The sequence below is a fragment of the Solenopsis invicta genome, chromosome 1 (assembly GCF_016802725.1).
Source record: "Solenopsis invicta isolate M01_SB chromosome 1, UNIL_Sinv_3.0, whole genome shotgun sequence".
NCBI lineage: Eukaryota > Metazoa > Arthropoda > Insecta > Hymenoptera > Formicidae > Solenopsis > Solenopsis invicta.
Window position 1 is genome coordinate 28,520,175 of NC_052664.1, and position 21,109 is coordinate 28,541,283.

The following is a 21,109-nucleotide window of genomic DNA, read 5'->3' on the forward strand; positions in this document are numbered from 1 at the left end:
TAAATCATTCTTTTTAAAAAACAAAAAGCTGTAACGTGATAACAGCAGGATCTTGTGGCACGAACAAATAAGTCATAAAACTTGCTCTATGCTATAGAAAGTATACAAGTATATGAAAATAGAAGATTAAAAATGAAAAGATTTATAAAATGGAAAAAACTGCAGCTACCAGGAGAATTGCCTGGTAAAACTATAAAAAATATATAATTGGCATTGTGTCAACCCAGGTAATATATCAAACTGACAGAATCTCTGACGTGTAAACCCGTTTTATAGGGCTAAACCGGTTTCAACGAAAAATGTATATGCGAATGTAAGGTGCGCAAGTATGATTTGCGTGGATTTCGCCACTTCTGACGTCATAATTCACCACGATAGGTGCACGTATCAGCTTTCAATTTATGTACATTCGCTATATTAATTCCCGTAATAATACCGTCATTACCAACAAGCCTATGCGCTACATGATCGACAACAACGCGCAGTACTGTTCTTAACACCTGTTGCGTAATCATCTCACGCGCGGGCAATTCGTCGATGGAAAATAAAAAGGGCTCCACGAGCGAGCAAAGGAATCGTCTCTCCATTCATCTCTCCATTCTTCCTGTCGAGAATCGCGCGAAGCAGACGATTCAGTGATGTGAATTCGATTGAATCTGCTACTTTAAAAATATAATTCAGCTGATCGTGTTTACGCTTCTGCAAAAATATCCTCGCGATTTATAGCAAACTGAGAAGACAATGCATTCGACATTTCAATATTACACAAAAAAAACAGTATCAAACTAAAACTAATGAATAATTGTATTCAACAATAATTGCTTCATTTAGGTAAAAATATAATTTCTTGTGTGAATGAAAATCTTATTATATATAGTTCAATCTTCTTTAAAAAATTTTCACAATTTTGAATTACAGCAAAATAATCGTGTAAAGAGTACAATGTAATTATTTTAATAATGATAATATTAAAATATTCTAATTCTTGACTTTGAAGATATTACTATTTTATATCCGATACTTTTTCTTCTCAACTCAATAAGAATTATTACGAAGTAATGAAAATGTATTTTTCTTTATGTGATATAAAATCTTCACGTAAGCAAGCTATGCCTAGTAAATTTAATGCTTTATAATCTTATTTCAATATTTAACATTTTGAAAATAAAGATATTCTCGAAATAAGAATGTTTTTTTTTCTGAGTAGAGATTGTACATCATATATTATATATTAATGAAAAGTAATAATTTTATATAATTGAAAAAAAGAAACAGTTTCATGTTGAAACATTACATTTATAAATCAAATTAAGGACTTCTCATATTTCTATTCCGCGGTAAAGATTTTTCTCAGAACTTGTGTACGAATGGGAACACTTCAGAAATAATGAGAAAATCTGCATCTTTTCTCCAGTTATAAAATTTTTCTTAGAATTCGTAATATAATTTTTCAGACTTTTATGTAAATTTTAAGAATTTTATAGAATTTCTGTATAACTTTAAACTTTTTAGAAAACTTGTTAGATTTTTTAAATATAATTGTAGAATAGTTTATAATTCACGTATAATACAAAATTTTGAGAAAAGCTATATATTTTCTCAGTATTTCTGAAAAGTATTCCAATTCGTATTAAGATTCTGGAGAAACATTTTGGCAAAGGATTTCTCTTCGACACTTTTATCTCATTCTCTTGAGAAATTTGAAGCTCGAGATAATCGGAAATTGAATCATTAAATTTATATGTTGTCCAAATAAATGGACATCCAGACAGCGTTCAATCCCGAGTTGATCACCTTGTGACCCTATTAAGAAATTTATTTCTCACTTGTTATTTATCTTCGCAACGTCATTTGCATTTAGCTTCGCTGACGCTTTCGTTTTCGCTGACTTTGCGCAACTTTTATTGGATCATAAAAGCGTAATTCTTGGTATCTTCCCATCAAATACTGTCGCCGACAATAACAAATCTTTAAGAGTTTAATGAGCTATTATATGTGATCTAGCGCAAGCTCAGTTACAACAATGAAAATGATAATTCTGTATTAGGGATACGTACCGTCGTATCGTCAAGCGATGCGCATATGTATTACAAAACTGACGTTTATGATTATGAAAACAGTACGGCAAAGAATGGGACGGTGGGTCGTCATCCTAATCGTCCAATGCTTCGCTCTATCGCCCGCTATTGACCAACCGTAACCCATATTAGAATGGACGTAAAGATGGCGATATTGTGAAACGTCGCTTTAAACACGTAGTTGCAGAAATCACAGTGGCGAACAGGTTGCGAGCAAGAAAAAGATTAGAAAGTGCTTAGTAAGAGAGAAAAAAACGTGAAAGAAATTAAACCGCGTTAGAGCGAGGAGCATTACGAGCAGCGAGAAGAAAAAAAAAACAGACGTAACGAGCGTGCAAGGAACACGAACAGTAGGAGCTGAAAGCACAGATATAAAATCACTGTAAATGGTATAAGATTGAGGAAAAAATTCAGCAATATAAACGCACGTGTTAGAAAAATAAATGTGTGAAAACAGGAAGATAGGAATCGCACTGAACTGACGAAAGAAAGGAACGAGCAAGCAAAATGCGTGCGTCACGAAGTGTGAAGATGCTGAATAAAAAGAGGAACGAGAAGGCAGGAAGAGAACGTAAAGAACGGGGCATGAGAGCTGACAAAAGCGCACCGTTAGCGTAACAGACAACGCACGGGAGGATAAAAGCGAATACGATACGACAGTACGAACGAGAGGAGTAAAGACGAGAGGAAGAGTAAACTATCGAGCGAGAGAGAAGCGCGCTCGAAGGGAAAACGAGCGGGCCGATCGACAGGTGCCGCGCGGAGGAATTTCTGTGGCGTTACTTTATGGTACAGTCCTCGTCCCGTTCGTCTAACGGGTGGTCGCGCCTAACCGCGCGCATTTCTCAACGCGATAATCCAGAGAGAATATCAGAGCGAGACACAAATGGATTATTCAGCCTATAAAAGCGTGATAAAATTAAGTAACTTGCGGTGCGTATTAATACCACTGTCGCGCCGCGCCGCTTCGTCGTGGCTTGCCTCACACACGATTGCGTCCCGTCACTGGTCAGACACGAGCGAAACCCGATCTTGTTTCGATCCAGCAAATAATAGTTATGTAAATTTATTAAAATGATGTACCAACAATAAAATGCTACTTGTTAACGAGAACGGAATATTTTACGTTCAAATAAAATAATTTCAGAGTGTGTGCTTACTGATTGAAGTTAACCTTGTACGTGTATTGAAAGTAACCAGATAATAAATGTAATTGTGAGAAAGGAGAGAGATACGAGAAATAATCATTTCTACAAAAGTATCTTGATGTTTTTGTTTAAATGTAATTAAATATAATGGAATATCATATGTGAGAAAAGTTTATTATTCTTGTTTATCATCTTGCATCATAATTGCATAACAGTCTTAAAATACACTTATCATTTACTTAAAATAAGTAATAGTCACTTAAAATAAACTTCTGAATGCATACAGAAAAATATGCATACTTGGATTATAAGTAATGCTTCTTTCAAAAATTTCGTAAACTCATCCGTAAATTTATTCAAAATATATTCTGAATCCTAATAATTTAATCAAGCACATTAAGTTGAAACGAAAAATCGAGTTGCTCGTTATTTTGATTTTTTTTGTGCTTTATAATGTTCTTCGAAAAAGCATAGATCCTTTTTTCAAATATACGATAATGAGTTTTTTCTAAAATTTGTGATGAGTACATTTTAAGACAATTATCAAGAAAATATTTTTTATCGAAGATAACTGTTACTTAGAAGGAAAAAAGAAGTAAATTAAGTAATCTCTTTTTTCGCGACAGTATTTTTCTGTGTGAATTATCAAAAATTGTTGAGGTTGAAAATTGATTTTATAAATCTGAAAAAAAATATTTAAACGTTATCTTGCATTATATCTATAAATTGCAAGTGAAAAATAAAGATAAGGAAGAAAAAATTTAATAATCTTTCAAGATTGCTAGTTCAGCATCGATATTGCAATATTTCCTGATTCAATATAATGGATGATTCAATCGCAGAGCGTGCGAGCAAGTTCAAGAACCACGAACGCGATCTTACCGTGAAAGCCCTCTTTTTACAAGAAATGCATTTACTTGTGTACTGGGTGTTCGTGGAATTTCAATCTATACTATTTACGATTTTATAATTTGTTACTCGAGCTCATTCGTAACAATCAGTCACTTCATTTTAATTTCAGATTTAACCGCTGTCCCGAATCTCCATGAGTATAATGAGCTCGGCACACGATGATAATGGAGCTCGAGAGTAATAACTGATTCGCATATCACGCTCCAAACATCGCGTTTTCTCGCGATGTGCTAACGTTGCGCATCGGACAGACCGCGAGAAGTAACGTTTCAGTAAACGAAGCGACGAAAAGTTCCGTTAACAAAATGAAATCGCTGCGTCGGGTACACACCTACAGTCGCGGAATCTTGCAACAGTATTATAAACGCGATGTTAATGATTAATAATGATACGAATAAGATCGGCCGGCGTTGATAACTCACTCAACCGTGCTCAGACATCCGCGTAACGGACGCTAATTACTTTTTATGTAATCACACCCGCGGTACCGCATTATTGCTGTTACAGCCGCGAACGATTCAACGATGGGTAATACAAACGATAATTGTCCCGTTCATTGTACTCGTTAATACTTTCTCCAGAACCGATTATCGGACGGCATAATCATCGTGATTAGCATGGGCGCATCGCGATGGGCAGGGTTCTAAACTGTTTTTTCTTTGCAAAGACATCACGTCGTATCGTGGTGTTTAAGTCGGAAGAACATTTCCTATAAACGCTAGAATATTGTACAAATATTGTAAAAATTAAAATAATATTTCGAGAATATTATTCAATATTTTTAATATTATTTTAATATTATAGGAATTAACGTCCTCTTTATCTAATATTCGTGATATATGATTTCAATATTCGGAATATTATAAAAGTGTTTTATGAATATTATTATTTTTCAAAAATTAATTTGAATTATTATGCATAAAATATTCATAAACTTTATAATTATTACATTTAAAAGTTGTAATATTCTTGATGATTAAAAATATTGAAGTAAACAATATTATTTGAATATTATATGAAAAGTAAATAATATTATTTACTTTTCATATAATATTATCAAGAAAGAACATACAACTACGTTTTATTAATATTAAATAATATTCCAGGAATATTATTTAACATTAAATAATATTGTAGCGCACATGGGATTCAGCCCCGACAGATCTGATAATATCGCACTTTCTATGCTTTCCAATGTACATTTCGCCCACGCTAATAGTCCTCGATTTACGCAATCTTTCCTCGCGAATCAGAATGGGATAGGCAAGAGCGTTTTGCATGGGAATCCGCGAAAGAAGAAAAGTGAAGCCGATGGGGGAGAGGGGACACGAAGATCAATAAAGCCTCAAAGTATATGTGCATCGAGCTCAGCTCATCGCTCGGTTAGTTACCGGAGAGAGAAAGTGATGGCCGCGATGACGGACATGATTTTCGTCGCGCGAAAATAGCGCGCGTCTGGCGATTTATGTGGCCGGGCGCGTAGGATATTTATGGCGGCCGCCATCCGCGGAGATTATCCGGCCGACTGATGCGGAAATAACGACCGAATACGAAAGTCCGCGTTTTACGAACGGGCCATTACGTCTGCAGCTCGCCTCGGCCGTAACGAGCGAGTGCGTTTACCCGCCTGGCTGCGCGAGCGATTCCGCAAGCTAGACCTTGCGACTGCAAATGGCACACAATGCGCCGCTCGTTTTCACCGCGTGGACGTATCGCGCACGGCTAAACGAGGCACATTTAATCCGCGAGTAGCTCTCGCAAATTTTCAAAAGGGGCTCGCGACACGACGCCAGCTTGTGCGCTTGTACGCACTGCTTCGCAATTAGCAGGATACGTGGCATCGCACTAGTAATGCGCAATCTAACAAATTCTATACACAGTTAGGTATCAATTCTACTATTAAGAAAAGCGATTACTCAATTTGTTATTTTTTTCTGTTGGGTCGACGCAAAAGTCTTGATCCGTTTTGCTCTTGCACTGAGAGAAAAATTGTTTTTGACTAAATTTTTCAAATTAATTAAATTTCTTCTTTAAGAAATTTGGCCAAGAACTTTTGCACGTAATAAGCCAAATATCTTTAACAAAGAGTTTCTTAATCAATTAAAATATGCTCATAAATTTTAGAAGAAACTCATCTCCATGTACGTGAAAAAAGAATTTATATTTTTTTGAGAATGTTATAAAATTGTATCGAAGAAAGATCAGAATAATGAGTAAATCAAAATTTTGTTTTAATTTAATATTCTTTATTCAAATATATTAAATTAATAGGATTCAATATATAAAATTTTTAATGCGTATGATAAATTCGCGACACATTGCGGATATACGAACTTAAGAAATAAGTAATATTTACTTCATTTAAATTTACAGTATGTATGCTTTTATGTACACACAGAAATTTATTTTAAGTAAATATTAATTGTTTCAGGTGAACAATGTATGTGTTAAGACTTTTAAGAAAATATTCTTTATAAAATTAACAGTTAATTAAAAGAAAAATAAGTAAAAATTGTGTAATCGCTTTTCTAAGTGCAAAAATGATGTTTTTCTGTGTGTAAGAAGTAAAGAGAATCTAGGCAGATAAGAGAAAATATACCACATTACGCGAAGAGATTACCGATTTTTTAATAATCGAATATATCAACGCTAATAAATCGCAAGTACACAGTAAAAACATTTTATATTTATGTTAAAAACGATCTTCGTTAAAATATTCGCGTTGAATTTTTAACATGCTCAAGTACTAATTTAACATGATGAGATTATAGTATTTAAATATTTTTTTTTAATTGATGTTCAACATTTTTTAGTATCAAAATAATTTATAAGTAATTTATGAGTAAATGCATGAATATTTCCCAAGTTTAAAAATATGTTATTTTATACTAGTTAATACTTATTTAAACCACGAAAACGACGTATAAAATAATAAATATATTTATTTCAACATAAAATTTTTTTTCCAATGTACACGTCAACATATCACAAATGTTAATTTTACTGAAAAAATCTGCTTTCACAATTTGTTTCCAAATTATATCAAAGTTGAATTAAATCGAAACAATAACGAAGAAAAATGGTTGAGGCAACGCAAAAATCTGCGTGTAAAAATATCTGCATTCTGCATAAATAACATATCGGATTCGCGAGCACGCGCTTACCTGTACGGCACGTCGCAGTCTTCTCAGCGGAGACGTCGAATCGTGGGACGATAAATCTTCCTCGACGAGCTCGCTTCCTCTCGCTTGCGCACAACGGCGCAAGTACGGCGAACGTCGTACTCTCCGCTTTGTTTCCCTTTCACGAGGAAGAGATCTCTCCCTCGGGGACCACGTTCACCATTCACCGAAGAAACGCTGAGAAAACACAGACGCGTATCGCATCGGTTTTGCGTGTCGCCTCGGTATTTCCTCAACCCGATATTTCGTCCGTCTTTACACCTTTATTATCCGTCGTCCTTTTGACTCGGCGGCGACGATCGGCGACGATCGGCGACGAGAGCGTGACGGAAAGAGTAATCTCTCACGACACACGGACACTCTCTCACACACACACACACACGCACGTACACTGCGGAGAGTGACGGAGGGTTGAACCGAAGAAGAGCGGGGACGACGACGAAACGGAGGCGCGCTCAGACGTTGTTCCACGGCGGAGTCTAATCGGCGGGATACCGTTTTAACGAACCTCCGAGCGCCTTAATAAGCGCTCGTGCAGGTAATTGACAATGACCTGCCAGTCGGCGTGCGCGACGTTATCGCTGTTCAATAGATAATAAAGGTGTCCTCGGGAACGATTTGCCACCGCTTCGCTCCTCGCTCCTCGCTCCTCACGGCGCGCCGTTATTGCGCTACGCGTCGATATTGCGCGCGCGCGCGTGTGCGCTCTTAATGATCTTTTAATTACCGACGCATAAACATCGTGCATTTGTTCCAGGCAGAAAGGAATCGCGAGTGATCCTTTGTCCTTACGTAACTGCTGGTGAGCGACAACGATGCGATCGAACGCGATTGTCGGCGAAATTGTTCTTTTCTTCTCTTTCTTGTTTTTTTTTTTGTAATTTTGATTTTTGTGCTGTGTTCGTTTTTACCTCTTCTCTCAACGCATGTTCTTAGAGGGCTTGCCGTGAGACACTGATAAATCACTGATAAATCACAATTACTCGATTAATCACGTAACAATCTTATGCGGAAAAAGTTTCTATCTTTTTTTTCGCACGAACAGTTCGCGAATTTTAACGATCAATTATCGCGCATCGTTTGCATATCTCGCGCACGAAAACACGCTATTGACGGATTCCCCGCTTTCTTTCTTTCCTTCGAGAAATCGGCGCACTGTTTTCCGATCGGCAGCCGGCGATCGCGAAGGACAACGCGGCGCGATCGATAGAACGCGCGCGCTGCTCGCGACGATAATTATTCGTAGACGCTCGACGACAGCCTCGTTATCGTTTCGTACTTTCGATGCGAAACGTTATCGTCGCGACACGATGAAGATAGCGCGAGCGACGCGTCCGAGCGTGCCCGAAGCCGTCCGTCGCTGTCGCGGTAAATGGCGCGGAAATCCAGGTTGGTCGCGCGTCGACCTGAAGCCGCGATCCACCACCGTCCCTGACCCGCTCAACCGGCGACCTCGATGAATCACGCCGGAGGCTGATCCCCCGGGCCGACAATCGACGAAAGTTCACACGCGAGGGAGCGAGGTCTTCTCTCCCTCTCCTCTCTTTTTCTCTCCCGCTTCGCTTCACGACCTTCGATGAGCGAGGAGATTCTCGGTTCGATGAAACGATCACCGAGATGCGCGATAACGGTCAGAGGGATCCGAAGGTCCTACACGTCTCGTGCGTCTCTTGCAAGATTTTCTTGACGATAGCGGGGTCGAAGGGTGGCGCGGGATCTAGATTTGTCTCACTTCATTTCCGGGGGACGATCACGCCAGGCCCGACACCATGTGCCACGCGAGACACCTCGGAAGAAAGGAGCTTTCCGCGAAACGTGTCCTCGTCACGTCCGACCGAGATTCGCATCAAGGAGGTTCGCGCGAGGAATTGGAAATCACCACTTCCTCCGCGAGCTCGCTTCGACGAAGGAGCTTTTCGTTTAAATGTCTTACGTGGGACGGATGATAAATCCGAGTCACTCTCTCGCAGAAATCACCGGCGGCGAGAAGATCGAGAGAGATCGTGTAGGACGTGGCGATCACTTTGTCCTCCAAGGCGCACTCCCGAGACGCGGTACTTCCGCACGTTCGTTCCCCGAGAGTCCCTTCCACGTGATTCGCTCCGGAGCCTCTTCAATAACAGAAGATCGCCTTCAATAACGAGGAAAATGAGCCCTGGATGAGGAGACGGAGATTCTCAATGACGGCAGATTGCCGAGGATGCGGCCGCGGACTGGTCGGGCGAGAGCTACTACCTCGTCCCGTCGAATCATTCAGGCAGATTAAGTCGAGATTACGTTCTACCGAAGAGATCCTACCGCGCCAGGGGGATGGGATTCGATTATGGCACACTCGCGTCACTCAACGATTGCCGGCGCAAAAGTTGTCGCGTACCGCGCCTTTCGCTGATATCTCGCTAATTTCGAGTGGAATCGCGGGTGCACGGGTCGACCGAACCAATTCGTTCTTTTTTCTTTTTTTGTTTTCCCCGCGAGTCTCCAACTACACAAAACAATTTTGAATACGACGATCGAGCTGTCCGTTTCCCCGCGCAATTTCTCCGAGTAGCTTCTCCACTATCCGAACTAGTAATCCTGCACATTACCCGAACTCGCGACACCGCGCAACATTCACACACACACACACACACACACACACACTTTGTCTCACTGACAATTCCTCCGCGACGATCTATCCGATCGATCGATCGCCGATCTTCCGCGGCGGCGCGCGCATGTCCCCGATAAGCGGATCGTCGAACGATCGAAAATCGCGAGGGTCGGTGGCGCGCACACCCTTTCGCCGGGGGTCGTCGTCGTCGCTAACGAGACGGAAAATCGCCGGCGCCGTTCGCGATCCCGGATCTCTCGGAGCCGTTCACGGCGCTCGCGGAACACACGATAAACCGAGCGCACACACGGCGCAGGTAAGAACGGTTTTCGAACAACTACGTGCCGGTCGGAAGGCGGCGTTTCTTTCTCCCCTGCATCGTGCATCGGCTCGCCGCAGAGAGAGGGAAATGGCGAAACCATGGTAGGAGAAGGTGGAGGTGCTGCTGCGAAATGCCGCGGGGGAAGGGATACGAGCGAGGATCTATGATAGACCCCGTGGATCGAGATCGGCCGGTGGCTGTGTTGTGTCGCGAGAGAGAAAGGACGAGAGCACCCTCCGACGTTTTTATCGGTTTTCCGTCGACCTCGCCGCCACGCCACACCGGCGGCACTTCTCACGTGGAATTTCACCGCCTCACTTTTATGGAAACTTATATTTTAACGATTTTTTAATAACTATCTTTGTTCATTGAGCAGAAATTATCTGACAAATGGATCGTAAAAATTGGGACACTTCCTATGTAGCATAGCAAAAATATTGCAAAATATTGCTACAATATTTCAACAATATTGCAGCAACGTTGAGACGATATTATATATGTTGCTGAAATATTGCAGCAATATTTTGCAATGTTATGTTGTATGGGTTGTTTGCTAAAATTACGACTAACTCCTTTAGCGATTGAAAAAATCTCCCCATATAATATTTAAAAAAAAATAAATAAAAAAAAATATATATGTGTGTGATTTTTGGACTTACATTTCATTCATAAACAAGAATTTTTTTTAATCGCTTTTGTGAGTTATGCACCACATAACGTGTGCTTTAATTCAACTCGAGTTCATCACAAACCAAGTAAAATTTTAAGTAGCGCGATTGCAATTTCCAATCAAAATATTTAGTAATATTTTTAAGTAAAAAAAATTACTAAGCGCGATTGCAATTTCCAATCAAAATATTTAGTAATATTTTTAAGTAAAAAAAATATCTCGAAATAATACGTACAAAAAATACAAAATATATTTTGGGAAAAAAGCATACTACATGCAGCGTACACAACTGCAGTCGCAATTTTACGCGCAGTGAGTCGACTAACCCCCGACTGTCAGTTGGTTCCTGTCTAAAGCAACAGGTGCTCGTCAACCGCTGCCATGTGGTTGGCCGCACGAACGTAAAGTAGCACGCGTTTCTTACATTTCAAGTTACGATATTTTTTTGGGTCGCAAAAAGAATAGTCATTTATATTTTTAACCCTCCACACACCGTGGGTCGATGTGGGAACGTTATTTTTCAAAAGGTTTTTAAACTCAAAAAAAAACCTGAAAAAATTTTGGTATACTCTTTCAATATTTTTAGAAGTACGATGTTTTTATTTGTAACGTTTCTAACTTTTTCGTGTCTATGCATCTCGGGAACAAGGAGGGGAGACGTAAAGAAATGATAAAAAATTTGCCCGCCGATTCCTTATCAATCCTTTAATTATTCATATATTGTTTTGCTGGGAGGGATTTACATTAATGGGACCATAACACCTATGCGCGCAAAATCTACAAATGGTGATCTTAAATATGCATTCGATATAATATTTTGCCACTTATATAGTGATCGGTAGACTTTTCTCTCCGCCTCTCTACACGTACGGTAGACAGATTATACAAAACATCGTGTCGTACAAAATAGTAGTAGTAGTATCATTTATCAATTTCGTTCCAACGGACGACCCGCTATACGCATGGTACCGGTTACATTCAGTCGCGTAGTACTATAAGCGCTTCACTCTTCGAACGCGCGAGAATTTTAAGAAACATATTCTCACGACTAGAGAAATTAACGAGTTTTGTGGTCCTTTGTGTCTCGAAAAGCTCCTGGCTCTTCGCTTCTTAATGAATACACATTCCGGAGGATAATTAAATTAAAAAATTCGATGTACCTCCTCTGAAATCGCTGAAAAAAAATTCCGTGCGTAGTGGTTTTGTTAATACAAAGTAAATCTCGAAACTTAGATACTTGTACAAAGTTACACAGGCGACCCAGGCGTACATATAAATATCTCCTGTTGATATTATAATCTCCCTTTTAGCATAAAAAGAAAAACAAGATTGAGGAACAAACATCTCTGTTTTGAACAATTTTCGAGTTCTAGAAAAACATATGACATTTAAACGACTCTGAAAATACGACTTGAAGATAAGATTAGTGCTCTACTTAGAGACGCAATAATCTTCTTTTCATAGCACATCTTTCAGACGTGTGCTATCTTTTCGCGCTATATCGACAGAGAACTAATTCTTAAAATATAAATCTTCTTCTCTGTCATGCTTTTTCTTTGTTGTATTTCGCGAAGTAGAAATGTGTATACGTGTATAAACCTTGAAGAATTGTTTGTCAAAGTATTGGTTTTTGTACTACTATAAATCGGTAACAAATAAGCGTGGAAGATGGATCTCGATGTGCGGGATAGGATCACAACGAACGAACGAAACTGAAAAGACGGGAGACATTGTACTATGATTCAAGTTTTATTAAACAAATTAAATACAAAAGATTTTCTGTTGCTTGCTGTCCGCGTTATATAGACGAATATATCTCGGGGTTATAAATAATTAAAACAACAGAACGAGGCATGATATAAATAAAATTAAAGAAAGAGACGGAAGAAAATGCGGCCCGTCTTAACTTACATTTCTCGAACAATAAACATTCTCGCGTGTTCGCACTGTATTGTTTCTTATCGAATTTTATTAAAAGAAAAGAGCAAGTGTGTGTGTTAACTACAAAGCGTCCAGACTCCTTTTTAATTCGAGACTAAATTTATGACGCCATTAAAAAGTTGTTTACATGATTTTACTGGAATAATATGAAATTGAAATTTCCACCGAGAATTCTGCGTTCCAATTTGTATTGCAAATAGTATATATTTTATACACTCTTGTATAAAAATTTTGTCTCTTGCAAAAACTTCTTGCATAAAAAAAAAATTGTTAGAAACATGTTGATATCTCAATCGTCGTAAGCAAAATAATATTCTCGCGATATCCAGAATTCTCGATAAAAATTCGGTTCTTTTTGAGAGTATTATAAATGCACGTGGAATGACATAAAAACCTGGTACGCCTAAAATGCAAAAGATGACGAGAGAAAGAACAAAGATAAAAGTAGATTTGTCGAGTCAAATCTGAAGAAAAGAAAATGATTTAATTTTTTTTATACTGCTTTACGAAGAACCTTAATTACTGGTAAATACGCTTAAAAATTTTTTTCGAGAACGTTGGATATTAATATTTAAAAGTCGTTAGGATATGTACAAAGAGATATAATATATGAATATGAAGTGTGTATGTGTGTAAGTATATTGAATTCCTGTCCCAAAAGACCGAGCTGGATCACACATTCCCTTCCGATCCTTCGGGATTAACCATGTCGAAGAGTAACACAGTCTTTATGGATTTCGAGGAGAAGAAAATTAGTATGCTAATATTAATAATATGACTATTTAACAGCATTTTAATAAACGAGACTTCACTTTTTTTGGATGATCGGAAGAGGAAAGCATTTATCGATGAATGTAAACACGGCAAGACAAAGTTTGGAATGTAATTAATAACAGAGATCCAAGTATCCAAAAAAGTACTGTGTTGATCCTCGATATTCTTTCTTTTTATCTTTCTCACACATTCACACTCTTTTGCATTCTTCCTTATTTTCTCTCGCGCGTTTTTTCGATTTCCGCATACTTGGCAATCGCAAAAACGGTGCCTGGGTAATTAGGCCCTCTTTGCTAACGCATCGATACATATCGTGCACGTGAATTACAATTTCTTTATAATACTTGTAAAAGGGCTTGAGTCTCGTGTAAATAGACAAGAGCGTATGTGTGTGTATGCATGCGTACGCACTCATGCATGTGTACGCTCATGTTTGTATCTGTGTGTATATATAATATACATAGATAAATCTACTATAATAAAGCCAACCGTTTCTCTCGTACCGACATGTAAAGTAGCGAAAATGTTATTTCTTCCTTTTGTGTTTGCCCTCGAATTCTACGGCATACGATCTGAAGATCTTTTCGCACATTGTGGATTATTACATCCGTAAAACTAAACAAATAATCCCGGCATTCATAAAATAACGAATATAAACACGATGATAACATCGATGATTAAGTATCGAACTAAAGATTGAAATTAGAAAAATAATTTATTTACAAGTTAAAATTCGTTATGCGTTCTATAAAAATAAATGGAGCTATAGTTTCCTAACGTGTAAAGCTCAGTGACGCTTAAAAAAGTTTGCGCTGTTGTGAAAAACAATTATCTCAATCGTAGCCGTCGAGAAATTCTTTTTCTTTTGTACTTGATTACGGTGTCAGCATTAAAATTCAGCAAAAGCGTAAAAGTACAATTTTCCTTCTAAAATTTGAATAGTCTGTACCAGAGCCAGATTGGCAATAGAAATTTTTATTTAAAAGGAAGGCGCTTAAAATGGAATAAACCGTTTTCGAATAACGCGTAAACGAAATTTAAAACGATTATGAGACGTTTCCATTTTTTACCGATAAAGAGACGAATCTTTTTACTTCTTAAATATATAATGCTTGTGAAACCATTGAGTTAAACACAAGACCGCACTATTCTAAACAACGAATCTTTGTCTCATCTCTCGTAGTCCCTTTGCTCCTCTTCCCTAAATACTATAACACTACGCTATTTACACCAACTTACACTATTATGGGACACTAAAGATTAACCTACCAAGTATATATTACAGGACACGCTGTCATATTCGTACTTTCTCTGGCGACACGCAGTATATATAACACATCTTTGGACTTGGTTTTATTACACATTTATATAGAATATTACGATCGTTTTCTCTCCTCTCTCAGCTAATTTGCTTCTCGCCATCTCGTGAAAGCTCACGAGCGCTTATTCGAGAAGCGTTTCTTCAGTCTAATAAAAGAAAAGTATTCTCCTACCGTCTTGTCCCGCTTATCATTTATTTGTCGCTTTCCACGATATACGTTGTACAAATATTTTTAACGCTTGAGATTCTCGGTGATTCCTTCAGGTTCGCCGTGGGGACCCTTGGAAGACAAGCGTTTTGTTTAAATAAGAATAAACGCCTTTACACGTAGTAAAGTCTAAGTAGGTTCCACCAAAGCGAAAATTGGCCCGCGCCTCAAGAAAGAATGTTACATATTAACGACCAAAAGCTTTCGAATTAGAATGCTACCATCACGAATGCAAAACAATATTCACGAAGAAAGTTTACGAGCGTCGTCGATCTTTCTTGCATTCTCTTTTCTTTAACGACTCGTATATGGTATCATCTAGAAACGATTTCTCTTTTGAAATCGTATGACGAAATTAACTAAATAGTAATCGATACGGCGAAACTCGTGGACCACTTAAACCGCCGACACTTGGGCGTCTTCGTCATCTGCAACATTTCAAAATGTGTCTTAGTAAATGGCACACTAAAGTGCCAAATGTGATGACTGGAGAACGAGGGACTCTAATTTGGATCAATACGCGTGCAATTCTGTTTCATTTAATAATAATCGGTTTAAACTAGAGCAAAAACAAAAATATTTCAATACAATGGTACAATGTTCGATAATGAGAAGATGTATTTCTGCTAAAAATTAAAAGCTATTGTAAAAACTTCCATGCTATATGATATATATGCAGCTAATTTTATATATAATTAATTTTATTTTTTATATCTTTACATGTTAGAGTCTCTCGCTAATGCGATGTTTATAAACATAACATATTGCATTTTTTTCTAAAATTATAAATATTTTAAAGTAGATAAATTTAAAAAAAATGAACAATTAATGCAAAAAAATAAAAGAGTAAAACGTGCGACATAGACAAGCAACAAATCATGCTTTGATATCACGCAAAAAATAAACAAAAAAAATGCAAAATTTATAATATGTTGTAATATTGCAAAATTCAATGATGATATAGGCAAGCTAGTGTTTTATGCAATGATCACTAATGTAAATATTGATATAATGCAAACAAATATGAATATGCATTACAAAATTATATGATTATGCTTAATGAATGCTATATGACGAGCACATTGATTAAACACAAACTTTACAAACACGTTCTGCAGGCATTTCTTTCATTTTACAAGTAAATATAATATTTATTTACACTATGTACTATAATCATATAACATCTGTCAATATGGTAATATTGTCTCTGTGTTTATAATTATGTTTAATATTGTGTTTAAAATTGTGTTCTTAATCGTGTTTACTGTTATGTTCAAAATTTCGTTTCAACTATGTCATACCACAAGTTTCTTTTAGAAATAGAAAAGATTATTTCAAAAAAGATGGCTTGCAAACATTTTTTAAACTAGCATCATATCAGAAAAAAAAACAATAGCTTTAAAATTATCATTATCATTTAAATAAATACACAAAAATTGAAAATGCATAGCATCAAGATAAGAGAGTCATTTTCAACAACATGATAAAAAATATTAGACGACAAAAATCAATAAAAATATCGCGCAAATTGATGGTCGTGAGAGGTACAGTTTTTACGAAAGCTATTCTGACAGTAGTGAACTGACAGAGTGCTTTCGTCAACAAATCGAAACTCCTCGCCGTGCGTGAACGTTGACAACGAGAACGTAAGAAGAAGCGCCTCAACGAGCGTAAATCGAATAGACGTGTGTATGAGAGTGAGTGTGAACCGTGTGTAAACGGTAGAGCGATTTGGCTAGTACCATCTTCGTGATCGGTGCCCCGATAGGTGACCCCTTCGTGGCTGTTAGCACGACCGAGTCTGTGCAATCTTGCCATCTGCTGCGCGACTTTGTACGCCGGTGGTTGACGGCATTGCGGTACGCTACTCATGCCGGATCGCATCGACGACGATGTCATGTTGCCCGCCATGGCACTCATCGTCGTCATTATGGTCGTAGTCCCCGCTCCAGGCGGTGGCAACGGGGTTGGCATCCCTAGGCCCATGTTTACTCCTAATCCCGTAGTACCTGAAAACCCTCGACTCTCTCGATCTCTTTCTCTTCGTTCCGCCTTTCAACATCCGCCTTTGCAACACTCCTCTCTCTCGTCGACAAACTAATTCGCCTACCACCGCGGATAAAGCGTTTGTAAGCGAGAGTGTCAGGATCATCGCAAACTTATGCCCGTTTATTAATCTATTAATTATGTTCGTTACATAGAATTTTAATTAACGAAATTGACATGAAGAGAACCTGAATACCTTATACATAAGATATTAAATATATTATATCCTTGCAAAATGAATTACATAAAAAATAAAATAAAAAATAGAGCAATATAAAAGTAAAAAACGATCTTATTTTTATAGTACTCTACATAAAGCTTCATTCTCTACATATTTACTATTTACACTTTTGCAACGTATAATATTATTGCTGTTCATTACCATTGTTATTATCGTCTCTTCTGTCAATATTCAGTATGTCCAATTATATAAAATAAAATTTCTTTTATCTTTTTCATCCTTTAGAAATAGCATAAAAAATTAATCAGTAATCAATTTATCATTGGGAGAAATAAAATAGTCGCGCTTGCTTACAGCTGAGATCCACGAAAGGTACGCGAATTTAATGAAAACCGCAAAAAACATTCGTCACTACCCGCCACAATACCTGCCCAAGAGGAAGGAAGCACAGACATATATTATTTTACGTTAGTATCCTGAAAAGAATAGTCAATTATCTCCACTAATACTAATACAGTACACGCAAATGGAGCAAGCTCAATACAATGCGTTGCGCTTTTCTAGGCCAGACTAGAAACGAACGATAGTGCTATACATTTGTCACCAGTGTGCGCACTAGCAGACCCACTCGACAAATGATTGTTACACACGCACGACAACGTCACGCACCAGAAACCAAATACGTCACTTTTCCTCGAGGAGGAAACAATCTCCTTGTCAAGTTCGGACAAAGCTCAAGCTGTATAAAGTATACCAAAGACCAACAAGATTACTTTCTACCACTATTCACAATACTTCGACATGTTCCGCATGCATGAGCCATACTGTGTATACGCATCCTCAAAATAATATATTCCGCTTCGCAGCAGAGACAAGATCAACGCGATGAGTCAGTGCAAGCCAGACAGACGAAACAGGCAGACAGTCGCGAACTCACCTTGAGGAGTTGGGGGTTGGTGATGATGAAGATGATGATCGTGATAATGTTGGTGGTGGTGATGGTGGTGATGATGATTGTGGTTGTGATTCTGATTCTGATTCTGATTGGCAGGAAGCGGAGGTAACACTGCTACCGCGTGAGGAAACGGGGGTGCTCCGCCTCTTATAACAGACCCTGCACCATACAGAGGCCACATACGACATATTTTTTTTTACAAAATCTACAAACTTGAACCGACACTGAAAACGCGAAGAGATTCTCGGAATAAATCGCCTTTATGCGATGCAAATATTTTCAAAAGCATACGATTACGACGAGAAACGCATGAAATATCGCCTGCGAGATCAAGCGAGTATAGTAATAAGCTGTGAAGCGAATCTTACAAGCGGCGGAACCTTAAAAAGCGACTGAAAGCATAGCTATTATACATTATTTACGCAGTGCTCGATGACGCGATATATCAATAAAAAAAGAAAACATACGGCACGCAATGTTTAGTAATATTTAATTCTTTATGCGCTCGTATATTTACGGTAATTTGTTTAACGCTTGAAGGTACGTGGCCATGGGACATACGTTTATTAGCGATGAAATTTAACCAGCGACATAAATGGCAAATAATTATGCAAAATAATAATATAATACATCAACGAAAATTCCTAATATATTCAAAACTCAATAACTAAAATCATATACGTATTTATTACAAAATGATTTTGTAAACTCAAATCGTGACTAGGCATTGAAACTTCGATCAATTTAATTTTCTCAACGCTACAGCATAAACACGAACATCACTTTCATATGTCTATGGCATTAAAATCTAGACACATCAAAATTATACACTAATTTCGATTCTAAATACTATCAACAGTACTATCACTCAACACAAAACGACTGACACGTAATCACCTGGCAACATAAAAACAAATAATGCAAAAACTCAAAGCGAACGTAAAATCATGTAAAAACGAGCAGCGAATGGGGTTGTAAATAACCGTATAATCTCACATCGTAAAAATGTGTCCAGCTCTCATCGTGAGCGCGCCAAGAAAAATTTGATTTTCGATGCCGATTGCCGGTCCGACGGCACCGGACACCGCGAAAAAAAGTACTATGTCTCGACTACTCTACTACGGTGTGTCTCTACGGATCGGGCAAGAGGAACAGCACACGAGCACACTTCGTCATAATCCGTTCTCTCGTTTCACTCTCGTGGTTTTTGATTACGTACCTTGCAGAGCGGAGTGCCGTCTTTGCGGTGGCGGTGGGCTGCCGCCCGCTTCCACGCTGCTCCCGCTGTGGCTGTCCAGTTGAGTGCTATGACCACTGTCACTGCTCGTCACCGAACCTACGCACAGGTTCCCAAGACACTTCTATCACTACACACGTTCTAACCGAGGGATTACGCCCTGACACGATTGCTAAACGATCCTACTGTCTAAGTCGCGACGCACATTCGCCTCTCATTCGTAATCCGTGTCTTTTTGTCTTTCTAAAGTAAACAGTCTCACAGAGAGAGCCGACGCGAGAACCTAATGTAAGCTGATCATTTCGTCACGTTCTAATTGCACATCTCTCGCACGTTCCTATCTATATATCTTTTTCTTGCCGTTTATAAACATTTACATTCTATCATTGACAGAGCGTAATCAACAAATATATCTTATCTGTTCGCGACTGTACGTCATGTTAAAGTCATAACTGATGGTATTTATTGATCCCTTGATTGATACGACGTTCAGAAATTAGATTGTGATCATTTAAATGATTAATTTAACGTTCAATTTAGATTACGGCTGACCAAATTATTCTTTAAATTTTTTAAAACATTTGCGAATTGTCAAAATTTTTATCGATTTTTTTATTTCGAATGCATAAAAGCAGCGCTATAGATATCGATTTTATTAAAGTACGACTCCGTATGTCCCATGGTATGAGAGTTCCGAGTCGAAGCCTCAGTTCGTTTTGGAGTTAGGTTCGAGGTATTCGTGATGTCTGATCAAAAAGAAAAGCTCGCGCTATAGTAATCGGCGTACAAGATGCGTGTGTGTGTCGTGTATATATGGATCAACTAAATAACATGGAACATTTATGAATTGCGTAAACGGCTGTGCAGCGTGCATAATAATGAGACTCCTTGTTGCGAGACCTGACCAGTGTATGTACGAGCAATGAAAGTGCGTGATGGTGCTTCGCGAGATGCGTGTCTACTGAGTCAATATTTAATTGATTAATCTATCGGTCTGTCAATACGGTCTAGAAAGTTATAAACGAAAAGCTGTTACCGCAAAATAAAATAACTTGGAAATATATTTAAACGGAATAATCCATCTAAATATGTCTTTTAGAAAAATTTAAAGAATGTATCACTGTACCGGACAGCATCTCGCTTCATACCATATCATGTAGAAGAAAACCGTACTCACCACTTGTCAAAGTTTTCCTCAGTGGCTGAAGATTGCTCAAACTAGTTACACTACTACTCTCCGCACTGAGGTCGACAGGTGGCGGTAGGCTGGCAGGAGTATCGCTGTGAGACCGTTCGTGCATCGGTACCCTGCTGCCAGATCCTACTCTTCTAGGTGCACCTGGACTAGGTTCCAAACCGCTCGAATGCAGCGCCAATCCCGGTACAGGTAGCGGCGGCGGACAGTGTTTAGGTTGATATGGTCGTGTCTTGTGAGGATCGGACAAAGCCAACATCTTCCTGACTGCTTGCGGCGACGCAGCGCCGAATTTTGTACCTAACAAATTAATAATTGATCAAGAGATGCGGTAAAATCTCGCGCCAAG

The 21,109-nt window shown here is 38.3% G+C and overlaps 2 protein-coding genes across 15 annotated transcripts in view; both read right to left on the reverse strand.

Moving 5' to 3' along the window:
- The window catches only part of LOC120359390, an 80,796-nt gene extending 69,734 nt beyond the window's left edge, over positions 1-11,062 (reverse strand). Inside the window, exon 1 of the mRNA XM_039456713.1 lies at positions 7,303-11,062. The gene's annotated coding sequence lies outside the window, so the exon portion shown is untranslated. The remainder of the gene's footprint in view (positions 1-7,302) is intronic.
- A 530-nt stretch (positions 11,063-11,592) lies between these two features.
- LOC105203629 (rap guanine nucleotide exchange factor 2) overlaps positions 11,593-21,109 on the reverse strand; it is a 140,179-nt gene continuing 130,662 nt past the window's right edge. For 5 of the 14 annotated variants that reach the window (XM_039456593.1, XM_026134203.2, XM_039456554.1 and 2 more), the window contains 4 exons: positions 20,743-21,060; positions 19,548-19,664; positions 18,311-18,487; positions 11,593-17,155 (listed from right to left, as the gene is read on the reverse strand). In XM_039456593.1, coding sequence (XP_039312527.1) covers positions 16,599-17,155; positions 18,311-18,487; positions 19,548-19,664; positions 20,743-21,060 — 1,169 coding nt within the window. In that variant the 3' untranslated portion in view covers positions 11,593-16,598. The remainder of the gene's footprint in view (positions 17,156-18,310; positions 18,488-19,547; positions 19,665-20,742; positions 21,061-21,109) is intronic. The other 9 variants (XM_039456586.1, XM_039456566.1, XM_026134201.2 and 6 more) reach the window with 8 other exon arrangements.